General features: G+C 43.7%; 1 protein-coding gene across 2 annotated transcripts in view; it reads left to right on the forward strand.

The window, feature by feature from the left end:
* The first annotated feature begins 358 nt into the window (after positions 1–358).
* Positions 359–16,678, forward strand: part of PPIP5K1 (diphosphoinositol pentakisphosphate kinase 1) — a 113,818-nt gene continuing 97,498 nt past the window's right edge. For both annotated transcript variants that reach the window (XM_018566915.1, XM_018566916.1), the window contains exons 1-2: positions 359–801; positions 12,418–12,613. In XM_018566915.1, coding sequence (XP_018422417.1) covers positions 646–801; positions 12,418–12,613 — 352 coding nt within the window. In that variant the 5' untranslated portion in view covers positions 359–645. The remainder of the gene's footprint in view (positions 802–12,417; positions 12,614–16,678) is intronic.

The raw sequence follows: 16,678 nt of genomic DNA on the forward strand, positions 1-16,678 counted from the left end.
CTCTTGGCTGGACATGCTGTGTTTGGTAAGCCCTGCTTTAAGAATAGGGAACAATGTTTTTTTTTCACACGTATAGATGAAGATTAATTTCCTTCTCATTGGGATACACTGTCTTAATGTATTGTATGTGTCTGCCTCTTATTCATGTTTTATAACGGAATCTAATGTCTGAAGATGAATAAGCAGTACTGGCAAGAGCATTTGTTTGAACACTCTTGGATTAAATACAAATTATTTTGTTTGTTCTAGGTCCCTGCCTCAAGAAGACCAAGTGGCAGAGTACCAGCTTAACATTCACAGCCTCTCACGCTGGTGTTCCTGCATTCTGATTTTTAGGACAGCCTCTCACGCTGGTGTTCCTGCATTCTGATTTTTAGGACTAGAATGAGATCACAGTAAACTCTGAATGACTGTTGATTAAAGAAGATGTATGGGTTTATAGAGCATCCTGATAAAGTTGCTCGTTTTTGTAGATAGATTTTTTTTTTTTTTTGCATCTCTCTACTGTACCTGTTTTTCTTGGCTGCTGTGAAACCTTTTTTGTATTGAACCTGGAGGCCTTCGAAGTGTCTCCTTCTTTCCTCAAGATCTCTCTGATTTTTACGTGATGGTTCCGAAGCGTGATGTTAGGCCCAGTAGTTTGTGATGTCATCCCTGACCCCACCCTGCGAGGGCAACAGCTCGACACCCAGATTTTTTGTTGGTGCCCGAGATGATGAGACAGACTTCCTGGAATCAAACATGAATCCTAACGAGGTTGATTTCTATGAAGAAGAGGAAGATGAGGATGAGGAAGATGCGGTAAGGAATGCAATCCTTTTTTAACATCTGAACATGAGGAAGGCTTTATATTAAGGGCCACTATGTCCGGATTAAAGAAAAACATGAGCTGGTTTATTTGTAAGGCCTCATTCACACACAACGCAAGAACAAAATTGTATATTGCGTATATGCGTGCCCTATTTGCAATCCCAGAATGCATCATTTGTAATAGAAATGTTAATGAACTGTACGTGCGTATATGCACGCAAACACGAGTAAATACGCAGAAATATGCTGACCGAACGCATCTCTGTTCCATTCTGTTTTTGCTCATTTTTACGCTACGCAAATATACGGCTCCATACGCGGCTATGTGTACAGAGCCATTTATTTGCATATGGTACAATACGCACATGCGCGCAGATATGCGTTGCAGTGTGAATGAGGCCTTTGAAACAACATTAATGGACACTCTGCAAGCAGTAAAGAAGGTATTTAATGCTGAGATGGCATGTCAGGTGCCATTATTGTGAATTTCCTAAAAGCAAATGAAAAGCTGTTGTTTTGTTGCCTCTTTTTGTGTTCAGTGGCAACTTGCACGTTGCAGCAATAGGTTGCTGTAAAGTGTGCCATTTCTTTGTTTTGGGTCTAGTGGTCCTTTTAAATATGTTCAGATTTCTTGCAAATTATCATTTTTGTCTAATATAAATACAGAAGTAATTGAATTGCAGTGTTTCACGCTGATTGAAGAACTACGCCATGCATTTTCATCTGATCATACTTGACCATATTGTTAAAATTCTGATATTTTCAGTTCTGTTCTTGATTTTACAGAACTGAGCACATCCATTTGCCTGAATTTTTGTCCGGCAGCAACTTTAGCATATTTATTTAATTGAAAAGTGTGCCTGATAGTGGAATTTTTTTTTTTCTTTGTCTTAATCCCTTTTCACACTGCAAAGCCAGCTGCTACTACTTTACTTGCTTGTGTCTTTACTTCCTGATTCAGTTTACTGCTTCCCAGATCACTAAAGCTGGCCATATACTGTAATATTTTCTTCGTTCAAAGTGCAGGCTGAACAAAGACAATATAACGGATTCCTCCATCAACGCTTATGCGCATTGATTGAGGAATCTCCCGCTGTCTTCAATTTATTCAGACAGCAGCCACTGTCAGAATACCCGAGCAGGGCCGGCAGCTCATTAGCTACTGGCTCTGTTCGTTTGAATATTTTCCAACTGCCTCCTTCGATCAGCTGATCGAGGGATGCCGGCCAAAAGGGTGTTGACAGCGGCACCCACTGTGTGAATTTCGGCCAGTTCATCAAGAACCAGACAAAAATCTCTTAGTGTATGGGCAGCATAAAGGTGGCCATACACTTTACAACCATCGCAAGACCTTAGTCTTGCGATGGTTGTAACGTAATTAAAAAAACGTACGATCTGCCTATCTTGGACAGGCAGATCGTACTTGCGATCATCGCAAGCCCGCCCCCCCGAGGGGCGGGCTTGCGATGACCGCAATGCTGAACGGGCAGTGTGCGCGTGCGCACACCGGCCACACTTTGCGATTTATCTTACGATCGCGATAATCGCACAGTGTATGGGCAGCGTAAGGCTGATATCAGATGGCGATTTTGCTGCTAGAGACATATCGCCAGCGGCAGGATTGTGATGAGGTTGCCTGTTTGTCCCTAATGGAATCGTTCCCTCTGTAACCAGGCTCTGCATGATGCAACACTGTCACTGGCCCGAATGCTGCTGAACCTTGATTGCTAGCAATGGGACGGACATCTCGCTGCCTCAGCTACAGAGGAAGCGATTCCATAGGGACAAATGGGCAGCCTCTAAAGGTGCCCATACACTGCTCGATTCTCGTACGAGAATCGGGCGAAATCCCGCGATCGTACGAGAATCGAGCAGTGTGAACTAAGACGTGCGACCGTTTCTACTGTACGGTCGCACGTCTTTTGTCGAGCCAACATGTTCGAAAACCCGCCGAGAATCGTACGATTCTCGGCGGGTTTCTAGCCTGCTCGCCCGATAGCTGCGGAACGGGCCGGTGTGCGCACGCGCACACTGCCCGTTCTGCATTGCCGTCATCGGAAGCCCGCCCCTCAGCGGGGCGGGCTTTCGATGATCGCAAGTACGATCTGCCCGTCCAAGGTGGGCAGATCGTACGGGCTTTCAAGAAGCATACGACCATCGCAAGACAAAAGTCTTGCGATGGTCGTAAGGTGTATGGGCACCTTTAGCAATCCTGCTGCTGACGATTTCAACAAATCACCAGCGGCAGGATTGTTCGCATCGGAGTTGCTCATCTGACATCGATTTAAAGCTAATTAGAGAGAGGTGAAGGTGTTCATTCTTTGTGCAAGGAGTCAATAAAGTGACATAGGGAGCTGCATTGCTGGACCAAGAAATAAGTATGTCAGCTGTCTGGCTGTGCAATTTTTTCTTGCAACCTTTGTTAAGCTGCCCATACACCTTAACAATTATCTGCATATTTTCGGTGGTCAGATGGGAAAAGATGCAACAGATTCCTCCATCTACGCTTAAGGCCTTGTTCACACCAAGCGCGTTCCAGGAGCAGAGCAGTTACAGACCGGAGCAAAACTGCGTCCAACGTATTCCAAATGGTATTTTTAGATCCAGTTCACATGGCAGCGTTCCGTTCCAGAGCAGGTAAAAAAAACTGCAGCAGGCCCTATTTTACCTGCTCTGGAGCTGCTCTGGTACGCATGCAAACGCCTGGAACGCACTGTTTTCTTTTAACCAAAAACGGCCCGGAACGCATCAAAAACGCGGCACAACCCACTGCACTGCGTGTGCAGAAACTCATGCAGATCTGCTCTGCATTTGGTGTGAACAAGGCCTTAGGCTGGGTTCACACCTGAGCGTTTTTTTTTCAGCTCGTTTTTTTCGTTCAGTGAAACGCGTGTTTCACTGGCGGTATGATTTATTTTATTTTTTCCCCTTTATTTTCTCTATTTTTAAAATTTTTTAACTTTTCGCCGGCTCCGCCCCCCTGCGACACGGCCACTCGCAAGGGACGGAACCCGGAAGTCGGCAGCCGCCGAAGACAAACACAGCGGGGATCGCGGACAAGGTAAGACCCGTACGCTGTATTCCAGAGTGTGGGTCACGGTTACCGCTTTGTTAACCCCGATCCACACTCGGGAATACCAATGGCAACGCGCGGCTAAACGCCCCAAAGAAGCACCTGTACTCCTTTTGGGCGCAGGGCGTTTTACAGCGCGTTCCTACGTGCTGTAAAACGCCCAGGTGGGAACCATGCCCATAAACAATCATTGGTTTTCACATGTTGAGCTTTTTACAGCGTGCAGGAACACGCTGCAAAACGCCCAGGTGTGAACCAGGGCTTGCTGTGTGGATGGAGTAATCTCCACCTGGGCCAATCTGTTGCACTTTTTCCATCTAAACACAGAAAATCTGCAGATAATTGTAAGGTGTATGGCCAGCTTTAGACATCACCTGTCCATGCAAGAGGTATGGTGCAGTTGGCAATTTTATTGGAAAAATCCTTTTGCTGAAGTCTCAGATATTACATTGGACTTACTATAAACCAAAGGAGGATGAAAATAGGAGTACCTGTGTTCTTCTTTCTTGAGTGTTTGTTTGTATCTCTAGTGCATTTTGCATCATTGAAGTGTATTCTAATCTGCTTTTAGATGTCTTCTGGGTGACCTCCACATATAGCCTAGCTTAGAGTACACTAGTACAAGTTTGGTGGTGCATATGCAAAGCCTAAGGCTCCGTTCACACTGTGGCGTTTTGTCGCACGTATTTGAGCGCTCTTAAACGCACAGCAAAAAAATACCATACATTCCTATAGCCCCCGTTCACACCTAAGCATAGAGGCGCACGTAAAAAAAAAACGCCTGGTGCGGGAAAACCTGCATGAGCTTTTTCCTGAGCAGATCAATGCAATTTGTCCCCGTAGACTCAATAGAAAACGCCTTTGCACGTGTTTCCCATTTACATCGATGTGCCACAGATCTGCTTACAAAAGACGTGCGACTTAGTATACATGTGGAAATGCGTGGTGGGTAAAAAAAGGTGCGTAATCTGCACTGAAACGCTGTTGCCTTGGTGTAAATGGGGGCTAAAACCTCGGGACCATAAACCTGACATATTTGAGGAGATATTTGTGGTTTCATATTTGACTCCCCAGAGGTTGAGCATTGTAGAAACTATGTATCACGTGTGCCAACTGATTGAGCAGATAATTGCTGTCAAACATGAACTATAAGCCCTCATTCACACGGGTAACGGCTGTCCCATGCAGATCCGTGCACGGCCGCATCGTGTAGCTCCCGGGAAGGACAGGTGCTGCCTTTTGATTTGTACGCAGCAGCCTGTCCTTCTCTATGGGAGTACGCCGCCCTACGCTCGCCCGACCTGCACGTACGTACGGGTGCGGGTGTCCCTCCTCGGACGCATACAGAATCCATCCTGTCAGCGTACGAGTACGGACACCCGGACGGAAGTGCAGCAGCGTAAGGCGGCGTACTCCCATAGAGAAGGACAGGCTGCTCCTTACAAATCAAAGGCAGCACTGTCCTTCCCGGGAGCTACACGATGCGGCCGTGCACGCAGCACAGATCTGTACGGGCCGCTCGTTACCCGTGTGAATGAGGGCTAAATTGAGTCCTTTAACCTGCTGCTTCTAGTCAAATCAGGTACATATGTGCATCTTTACACCTTGCAATGATGAATCTCTGTGGTCTGTGTTTACCGATTAGATAAATGCCGACCTTGGGGACCGCATGAGTGGCAGCAGTTTTATCTTATTATGCGGATTGTGCACAGACCTGTGTTGTGATGAATATTGAGGGGATCTGCCCTTCATAATGGGTGGGAAGATGTCTTTGTTAAAATATATATCTCTTTTTGATCTAGTGCTAAGGGCCTTAGACTCTACACTAGGGAAAAGATGACTGCATTTGTTAAGTTGTTATTTACATAAATACATAATTTGATGTGTAGATGCAGGGCTTAGAATGTCCCGGCTGCAACTGAGTGAGCCAGGTGAGGGGTGCGCCAGTGACAGCTTTGCACAGGCTCGGGTGAACTCCTGTGAACTGGTTTTGCATCAAGCCTAGGCTTGAGTTGGGCTTTAACCTTTGCTTATGTTATTATTCATCATTGTTATATTAGAATTTCCCAGACATGTGACAGGGTAACTTTAAAGTGTATCTACACCAAAAACCTTATTTTTGGATAAAGTGGGGAAAGATTAGAACAGGTTTTACTGCAGTCGGAGGCTCCATTGGAGACATTCCATCACTTCCTGTTTCCTAAAAAGGTTGACCCCAGGACAGGAAGCAAGGGGAAGTCTCTCTAACGTTTTTAGTTTTTTTTTTTTTTTAGTTTTTTTTTTAAAAGATGAACTTTAGGCAGAAACTTTAAAGCATAATTGTGAAGTTCATCTCTTGCATTTAAAGGAGAATTATGACCTGAGGGCAAATAAAAATACTCCCTACCTTTTTATTATATTAGCATTCTTCCTTTTTTCTGAAGTCACAGCACATCACAGATAAAGTCATCAAAACCCACAGGAAACGGCCACCTCCTGCCCTGCTCCAAGCTCCTTTCCACTTAGGGGGCGTTAACAGTTGTTCCAGCCCGCCCTCAGCTTTTTTTTTCCAAATTCTCCTTCTGCTGTGGCCGCGCTTCCTCTCATCGTGCACAGCTGTGTTTTGTCAGAGCGTGCACGCTGGCATTTGGGAGCGGGAGGCGGAGTCTCAAGTGAAAAGGCAGCAGCAATAGATGGTTAGAAGGGAACTGCTGACTCAGCCTCCCTTTCAGTGCTATTTCCCTTCTCTCATCAGCGATCTGGATGTCAGCATGACACAGGGCAGGGGGAGAGAGAGGGGAAAGAGCCCCCTCTCCATCATTTACCACATATGAGCAAGTCCATATATGTTGAATTATCATGTCGCTGGGGATCCCTGCTGATCGGAGGCTTGCCAGTCTGCAGGGATCCATAGTGACATCATTCACCATATATGGACTTGCCCATATGTGGTAAATGATGAATAAAGACACAGGGCTCTCTCTCTCTCTCTCTCTCCCTCTCTCTCCCTCTCTCTCCCTCTCTCTCTCTCTCCCTCTCTCTCCCTCAATGCTGATATCCTAGAATCACTGTGGATCGCTGAAGAGAGAGGGGAAAGAGGGCTCTCTCTTCAGCATTTATCACATATGAGCAACTCCATATATGGTGAATGATGTCACTGGAGATCGATGAAGACTGGCAAGCATCCGATCAGAAGGGATCCCCAGTGACAAAATTCACCATATATGGAGTTGCTCATATGTGGTAAATGATGGAGAGAGAGAGGCCCTCTCTCTCTCCATCATTTACTACATATGAGCAACTCCATATATGGTGAATTTTGTCACTGGGGATCCCTGCAGACAGCACGTGGAGTAGGCGGGCAGATGAAGGAGAGGAGGGAGGGGGTTGCAAGGCTACACCACAGCGTGTCTGGAAGCAGGCACAGACGACGGGACGTGAAGGTAAGGAGAGAGCTGCTGCGCATGTCCATATATTCGTGGTCGCGCAACAGCTCTCACCGATCACTGACAGTCACAGTGGCGTAGATCATTGGGGAGGATCCCGACAGTATTGTCGGGATCTCCCCACATTGCGGCACTTAGCCCCGCCCAGCATGTTAAAGAAGGGTTTACAGGCTTAGGGTGCATTTTGGCTTATAGGAGTAAATTACACTATTTACTCCTTTAGCCTAAGGAATGCAATAATAAAGAAAAAGTAGAACCCCATAGTTCTCCTTTAACAGATATGTTATTTGTTGTGAATAATATCCTGCAGCCAAAGCAACATAACATTTTGAATCGTGCAACATTATCCTCTGTGTTCTTTCTTTTCTGATTATAAGACTGAGGTTGGAGTGTCCATTCCTTCCCCGCCCACTGGTCTTTTAACATGCCCAATGCCATTGTAGTTGTTTACTAGTGGCAATGTAATGATATCGCTGCTGGCTGTAGTGGGAGGACCTGGAATTCTCAGACTCCTAGTCTGTCCTGCCCACCATTATTTATCACCATGACTAACGGTCTACGAGAATCCTGGTCGGTACTATTTACTCTTGTTGACCCAAAACACCTACCTACATTTACGGTCATTCTCTACAGTTCCCATTGGATGACAGGAATTATAGTTGTTCCACACTGAAGAAAAATGTTCTCTTACACTTCCTTGATTCCTCCACTGGGTGCCCAGTCATAAGTTTGTTTTTGTGTGCTAGCAATGGCATCAAATACTTAAAGTAGAACAGAAACAAATATATTTTTTTTTTAGTTTTTGATGGAGTAAGGGAGGGTTATAACTAGGGATGCACCGATACTGGTTTTTCAGTATCGAGTACAAGTACCGATACTATGTACTGTTTCCGGCATCCCGAGGTAGCATAGGCCCGGCTTCCCGGCCAATCAGGAAGCTGGGTGGCAGGTCATGACCCACCGCCTGGCTTCCTGATTGCCTGGAAAGCAGGCTTCACGCACCCTCATGACACTGCCAGTTACGCTAGGCAGTGTAAAGCCGGCTTGTCAGCCAATCAGGAAGCTGGCTCCATGCTCCCTCGCGACACTGCTGGTCAGAGGGAATCCCCTCTGACCGGCATTTCTGGTATCGGGGTAAGTATTGGAAAATTTGGGTGAGGGTCAGAATAAGTACTCGCCCAAATTGTCAGTATCGGCACTGATACCGATATCAGCATCGGTATCAGTGCATCCCTAGTTATAACCCTGTCAGCTTTTTTTGTCACTGGAAATTTTGTGGAAATTTTGCTTCACTTCCTGTCCTAAGGCCACAAGAGGAAGTGAGAGTCAATCCCTCCAAATAAAGGGAAATCCCTGGTGGTCAGTAGGGTCACCAGAACTAGTGTCCTCATTGGAAGATTCCTCTATTTCTGTTCTGACAACCCAAAATTTGGGGGTTTTCTTTCACGTTCAGTGATAATGGTCACCAAATGCACATTGTTAATGTACTTGGGGTCAGTAAGTAAAGGGCAACACATTTAGAACTATCCCAGAGTTCAGCTTTAAGTATTTTACCTCACTTTCAGTCTCGTAAAACATTGTCCCCAGAATGGAAAGTAATGGGAAATCTCTCTAATGGAGCCCCGGATTGCAGTAAAACCTGATAGGGGTTCTAACCTTTCTCCATTCTATCCAAAACTACAAAAATACGTTTTGGTTATAGATGCACTTTACTTTACGTAAGATTATATTTGTACTCCATCCCTGTGGAGGAGCATTTGGCCACTTCAGAAATGTAATCTAGCAGATTGATTGCTTTCATCTAAATTAAAGACTCCTTTATGTAGATTAGAAATACCATGTGTTGGTTTCACTGGCATGTTAGATAACAAAACAGATGGATTAAGCAGAAATATTGGACTTTGGCCTCTGGTTTACCATTTCAAAAGAAGAACAAGACTAGTGTTGACAGATTAAATTGTTAGCAATGTGCCAGTCTAGGGATTTTCTACTAGAGAGCTGCTTGGGGTGACTGCTTGAGTGTTACATTCATACAACATAGCTCAAGGACTTCCCAGGACTTTTTAAGACACTTGGCACATATTTTTGTGTTATAAGAGATGTTACAGTCGTTGGCTTCCACACTGGGTAATAGACGACTCCTTCGAGATAAAATGGATTTGTCATTACAGGTAAAGGTTACACATTACAGGTATATGGAGCGGAGCTCTCACATGGATTGTCTGTGTACAATCCATGTGAAATTCTGATTACTCTGTCAGAATTGTATACACTAATTCTAATTTTAATCTTTGGAAGAGCACTGATATGCATACATAATCAGGCTTACTCACTACTACCAAGCAAACATGTTTACTTAGTGCGCAGACACCCTGGCCTTTCTTATCTTGGAGGAACAATATAGCTTTGTTGGTCTTGAGGTGTCTGTACTGATCAGGCGTGTCCCATACTTGGTGAGCTGAACTGATTGTTTGTCTGCACTGGATCTTAATCATCTTATATGTCTGGGTACCTTTATACGACAGCCCACTCCTGTTGCTGTCATTTACTATTTTAAAAAAGCCACTGAGTTTCTGTCTGATTATTGTTTGGCCAATAAACGCAACATTTAAAAAAAAAACCTGCTGCGTCATATTTGACATGCTTTCTCATCAGAGCGCTCCAACATACTTCACCACAAATGCATTTCATTTGTCTTGTCAAGTGAGCGACCACATCAACAAGGAGACACACAATGGCACAGGAAGCGGCCCACGTTTCTGTAGACATTTATACCACATAGCATAAAATGTAACATGGATACAAACAGTTGTACTTACTGGCTCAATAAATCTCAATAACCACATCACCTCTATGCCATTGAATTACTCAGATTAACAGTATTAATGTGCATCAGTGAGACAATCGAATATTTGCCTGTTTGCTCATTTAAATCAGTCTATGGACATGTTTGTGCATACAGGAAAACAAAATAAATGAAGGCTTTCTGGAAGGTTAGTAAAATTAAAGCTGCACTCTGTGCACAAAAGAATAAAGCACGATACATGCAAGGTGTCCCCACGTAAGTGTCCCAATGCAAATGTTTTTTATGGCAAAAGGTGAAAATGTTTAGCTTTGAGATCAACTTCTCCTAAGCCATTTCCTGTTATGGCATCCAGTCACTACTGCAGCTTGCAAATGTGCTGGGTGACCGACCTGCTACTTGCCCTGCTTCTCAGCTTTCTCCAGGAAGTGCTGAGGTCAGTACATCATCACTACCTAGTGCAAGAGTTTCCTTTAAAGTGACACTAAACTCAGGAGTTAAATCTTAAATGCATTCAAGTACCTTAACTATTAACACAAATGTATTTTTTGTGTGTATCATTTGGCTGTAGATCCTCAAATCATCTCTGAATTCATGCTGACACTGTCCTTCCTTCTGGAGGATGGCTACTTTTGTTCCCCATGGCCCCTGTGGGTGTTGTAAAGTAGTCACCGCTCCAAGCTCGCTCCCGTGATGGAATACAATCTCAATACAAATTAGTAAACTAAACGTGAGATTGTAGTCCATCACAGGAGTGACCTTGGAGCGATGGTTACTTTACATCACACACAGGGACCATGGGGAACAATAGTAGCCACCCCCCAGAAGGGAGGACAGTGTCAGTATGAATTCAGAGATGATTTGAGGATCTACAGCCGAGTGATATACAAATAAGATACATTTTTGTTAATAGTTAAGATACTTGAATGCATTTTTAAGGTTTAACTTCTGAGTTTAGTGTCACTTTAAGTTAAGCACATCCGTCTTTCCCCACCCAGCTTCACTTATTTGCTGTAGATGGGAGCACTTTCTGATTTACCTCTCCCACGGCATCCACAGTGTGCTGAAGATCTTCAGGGATTCTGGTAATATATACAGAAATATGCAGGTAAAAAAAATTCTACTCTGAATTTAAACTAAAACCCCAAAACACACCTACCGTGTTTCCCCGAAAATAAGACAGTGTCTTATTTTTTTTTTGCACGAAATAAGACACTAGGTCTTATTTTCGGGGGATGTCTTACTTTCGGGGTATGTCTTACTTTCGGGGTATGTCTTACTTTCGGGGTATGTCTTACTTTCGGGGTATGTCTTACTTTCGGGGTATGTCTTACTTTCGGGGTATGTCTTACTTTCGGGGTATGTCTTACTTTCGGGGTATGTCTTACTTTCGGGGTATGTCTTACTTTCGGGGTATGTCTTACTTTCGGGGTATGTCTTACTTTCGGGGTATGTCTTACTTTCGGGGTATGTCTTACTTTCGGGGTATGTCTTACTTTCGGGGTATGTCTTACTTTCGGGGAAACACGGTATGTATATATTTTTGGGGGATTGGGCAGCATTTTTATTTTATTGCACAGAATTCAGCTTTCTTTGTGCTAATTTTCCTTCTACTTTGTTTTCTTATGTAACTTTTGCAATTGTTATGACCTAGTTGTAGATTTAGAATTTTTTTGGGAGACCTTGTGGGAAACCAGCTGCCAGTGACAAACAACCTTTTACTTATTCTTGTAGCATGTTTTTTCTCTTATATCATACACGCATTAGATATAACTGTGTTTGCGGGTCTTTTACATTTGCAATATTTTCTCCACTGAAGCCTTGAGGCCTTAGTCATGCCATGGTGTTTGCTGAAAATAGATAAATGATAAATAATCATGACAAATCAGACACATTATTTTGTAATTTTTATGAACGTTGTTGTTATTATTTATTATTATTCTCTGCAATATAGAAGGATACACTCTTAAATGTTTACACCTGACAAACATTCACAGAAACTATAGTAAATAGGCACAACAAGGGAGACTGGGTTCTTCCCATATGAGTTTACAGAGCCCTAGGTGTAGGAATAAAAGGCTAAACATCTTAATTGTCATCTGCTGACCAACATCCCTATTTGTACACTATTGTATCTGTGATGTGCATTTGTATTCTTTAGCATTGTCTGTACATATGATGACCCCAGACATTTGCGGTATAAGATATAAATCCTCTATTGGGTTTATATTTTCTCATTGTTTACACTTTCAAAAATGAATATTTTTTTTTAATGATAAATAAAAAACTGTCTGTTTTTATTCTAGCCTCCTGAACGTCAGATTGTGGTGGGAATTTGTGCCATGACCAAAAAGTCCAAGTCTAAGCCCATGACACAGATCTTGGAGCGCCTGTGCAAGTTTGATTACATCACTGTAGTCATTATGTCCGAAGATATCATCCTGAATGAACCTGTAGAGAACTGGCCCATTTGTGACTGTCTTATTTCTTTCCATTCTAAAGGTAACAATCCTCTCCCTGTCCTTTTTCTAACAGCCAATGTCATGTTGTCACTGCACGTGACAGCTTCTTCTGAGCTCATTCAGTGCAACTTCAAAGATAAACCAGCCTTTTCAAAAATGAAATGCTTTCTTCCTGCTCGTGAGTTGAATGAATGAAATTGTAATGAAAAATATTTAGCAACAGCCTTTACTATTCACTATTAAACTGTGGCATTATATATGTGGTATAGATAGTCATTTGTAGGAATTAATATTATCATTATTATCTCTTAATGATATGTGTGGTGCATTCATGTACTGCAGGTAGCAGTGACTTTTATTTGAACGAATTATATTGAATCCAGTATGTAGTAAAATCAGAAAGTGTGCCAGATTTTTTTTAACTGATCAAACAATGATGCAAATTCCACTTTATCAGACAAGCATTTCTAGTATTTGTTGTGTATCAGCCATTCACTGTACTCCTTACTCTCCATTAGCAGTAAAGTATGGTTTTGCCATGCCTTGTCTAAGCAGGGAACAATAAAATTGCATTGGTCAATATTTTACAACCCCCTGGATCTCCTATACTGTTGATTTCTCTGCTGCAATAGGTTCTCGGCTGTAATATAATAGCTCCAAAATCATAAGATCCATGGAACATTGCCTAGTAATATATGGCTTAAAGAGGAACTGAACTCAGGATGCTATGCCCTGGGCAAGCAGAGGTCAAAGGAGTTGTCACCAGTATTGCCTGTGAAACAGCAAAAAGTTTTCCTGGCACACTCACAAGCTAGCATGTAAAAAAACTTGTCTCACACTGAGGTTAAAACAGAGGTTTGGATACACGTCTTCTGCAGAAAATGTGAAAGCCGCACAGCCGCGCCAAGGCACCTCTTATAGTGCGGTCTTAACTCTAAACTATCAGACTCCATCTTGCAACACATGGGGCAGAAGATGAAATTGGGTGCAGGTTTGTCAGGAGGACGCCCAACCCACCTTAAAGGCACAGAGACGCACAAGGGATCCTGCACATCCCAATGGCAGCTGAGACCCCCCATGTATCACTGCACCAAAGCAGTCAAGCAAAACAGATGACAAACGCACTCATCAATTCGTCTCCAGCTTTACAGCAAGGTGCACACAGAATGGGCTTTAAACAGTAATACAGCAAAAAGTTTTCCTGGCACACTCACAAGCTAGCATGTAAAAAAACTTGTCTCACACTGAGGTTAAAACAGAGGTTTGGATACACGTCTTCTGCAGAAAATGTGAAAGCCGCACAGCCGCGCCACAGTATTGCCTGTGGTCTCCCTGCAGGTGATCTTTCGCTCACTACTTGCTTACCATTCCTGGTTCTCTGCACTGCATCTGTGTGGAGGCGGCCATCTTGGTAGAGGCAAGGCTTTGCTTCTCTATGTCACAGCCTCCAGCTAAGAATAGTAAGCAGCACATAGTGACAGCACTAAGTTTCACTCTAAATCTCTTGAAACTAGCAGTCAGAGACAGAAGTGTCTTATTCGTACACTGCAGATATTCAGCTATGAGGCTGTACAGGAACACAGGACTACCTAGGCAACCCCACAAACCAGGAAGCCCACAGCAATTTTTTTGGTGGAATTCCAAACAAAGGGGGCTGCAGAAAAAGATTAAGGTCCGGTTCCCACCTGGGCGCGGTTTCCGCGCGTTCGTACTCGCGGAAAAACGCTCAAACAGGGAAATGCCATTATTTTCAATGTGCATGGTTCCCATCTGGGCGTTTTTCCGCGAGTACGAACGCGCGGGAAACCGCCCTACGCCCAAAGAAGTACATGTACTTCTTTTGGGGCGTTTTGGTCGGGCGTTTCCATAGGGATACAGCCAAGTAGCCCTTGGAAACGCGCGTTTGTACAAACGCGCGACAAACGCGCATATTCAATACGCCTAGGTGTGAACCCAGCCTGAGACTGTGTCCTCAATCTCTTTTTTCTATTTTAACCACTTCAAGACCAGGTGTTTAGACCCCCTTCCTGGCCAGGCCATTTTTCAGTATTCAGCGCTGCGATACTTTGACTATATGTTCTCCAGAGAGTCCTTGTTGCTTATTCACCTTTGTGTATTTTTACAGAAGAGATTTCAATGGACATAAAACACTTTTCTGCTCTTTCTTTACATCTTTTGGTTTGTGCATGTGGATGACATCTGACCCGTCTCGCCTAGGTCATGTTTATTTTGAAAGGTAGAGGAGAGACCGGCTAAGACGTAACACACATGACATGCCGTTTCTGTTGCTCTCATGAGAGAATGCAGATCATGCAGAATTTTTTTGGACTTCATTAACCTGACAGCAGTGTGCGCAGCACATTTATCTATGCATAAGAAGCTGGTTTCTCTATGTTGAAAAATTGAAATAGGAGACACGGGTCAAATAACCTCTGTGTTGTGACAGGACAGTGCCGTATCACTATGGTGACTGGTATGTTTGGCGCCCAGGACTCTTGGCCAGAGGGGCTGAGAGAGTCCAGAAAACATATAGCGTTACAGGGAAGGAGCTGGGTGTTCAGTTCTTTCCGGGTTTTCTGTAATATAACTGGGATCTGGGTCTTTGGAGATTTCGAAGAGTCTTGGGTGGGATGAAATATGGCTGATAACAGCCATTTTAAGAGACTGGACAGATAGGAAGAGTTGGTGTGGTGTGGGATGCAGGCACGTGAGGGTTCCTGCTGGGAAGAGGGGCAGGTTGTGTCCAGGAGTCAGGCGGACTCCACCCAGAAGCCAGAGTGGAGCCAGGAGGCTGTGTGTGTGTGTGTGCTGGAGGCACCTGGGAATCAGCCGAGCAGGCTTAGTGAGCCTGGGTGTCCCAAGGGATGTGTGTTAGAGTCACATGCAGGATAGGTGACAATCCTAAGTTGGTGAGGCATTGTAATATTACTTACTGGCTGAAACATAAGCGGACTGTATGTTGCTGAATTAAAGCTCTTTTATGTTACGGAAGAATAATAAAGACTTTTGGTTAAAGGAAAAGTCTGTGCGAGTGCTCTGTGAGCTCCCCAACGTCACAGTGTACACAGGTTTATTTAAAATTTAAAGAGGAATTTCACCCTTATCTTAAAAATAACAACAAAGGCACCTTTTAGTAATGGTAATCTACAAACATACAGTATGTGTGTATATATAGATATCGATATACATGTATTCCTCACTTAACGACCGAGTTCCGTTCCTACGACCAGGTCGTTAAACGAATTGGTTGTTAAGTGAGGACCTCTATACAGTACTGTACTGCATTAGTACAGTACTGTATAGCATTGCAGATGTACAGTACCGAACAGTGTACTGTACATCGGGCAATGAAAATACTTACCGGGACCCGCAGTGAAGATCGGAGGACATCACTTCCGCCGGCAACACGTCGCGCTGACGTGCAAGGTTGGAGGTCGATCGGTGGCCCGTCGTAAGTGCGAGTGGTCGCAAAGCAGGTAAGTTGGTAACCGAGGAATGTCTGTATATAATTTTCAGGCTTTTTATTCGCATACCGAATTTTTTTTCTACTCCCAATTCTTCTCAGAGTGGCCATTTTCACTAAGGGCAGATAAATCCATCTCCCTTTACTTCACGAAACTCTGGGTCTGGCTCCTGGAACATGTGACAGTGCCCATCATGACTTTCCCCCTGAGATCTCACAAGATTTTGCAGATTTCCCAGGAAGGCTCAGGTGATTTAGCCTTCCCAGGATGCATTGGGGAGGCCAGACCTACATCACCAGTGCCTCAGTCAAACAGGAACTGGAAAACAAGTAATTTTGTAGTTGTTTTTTTAAACTAATGAATGTAACAAAATGTAATATCAGAATGCAGGTTTTTAGTAACGGGGTAAAGGTTTGCTTTAAAATCATTTGAGCAAGCATAACATATAAAGTCCCTGCTACTCATTTGTCTGTTCAGAAGTATCTTGGGTTCCTCAGGGGCCCCAGGTGTAAATACGGCTTACTGGAGTTCATTGGTTATAGTTTGCATTTCATGTAGAAAAGAACAAAAAAAAGTAAATTTTCTTGTTGTTTACCATCTCAAAAACTGACAACTCATGTAACTGGAGCAGACAGAATCTG

Source organism: Nanorana parkeri, unplaced genomic scaffold (genome assembly GCF_000935625.1).
Source record: "Nanorana parkeri isolate BGI_ZX_2015 unplaced genomic scaffold, ASM93562v1 scaffold987, whole genome shotgun sequence".
In the NCBI taxonomy this organism is placed as follows: domain Eukaryota; kingdom Metazoa; phylum Chordata; class Amphibia; order Anura; family Dicroglossidae; genus Nanorana; species Nanorana parkeri.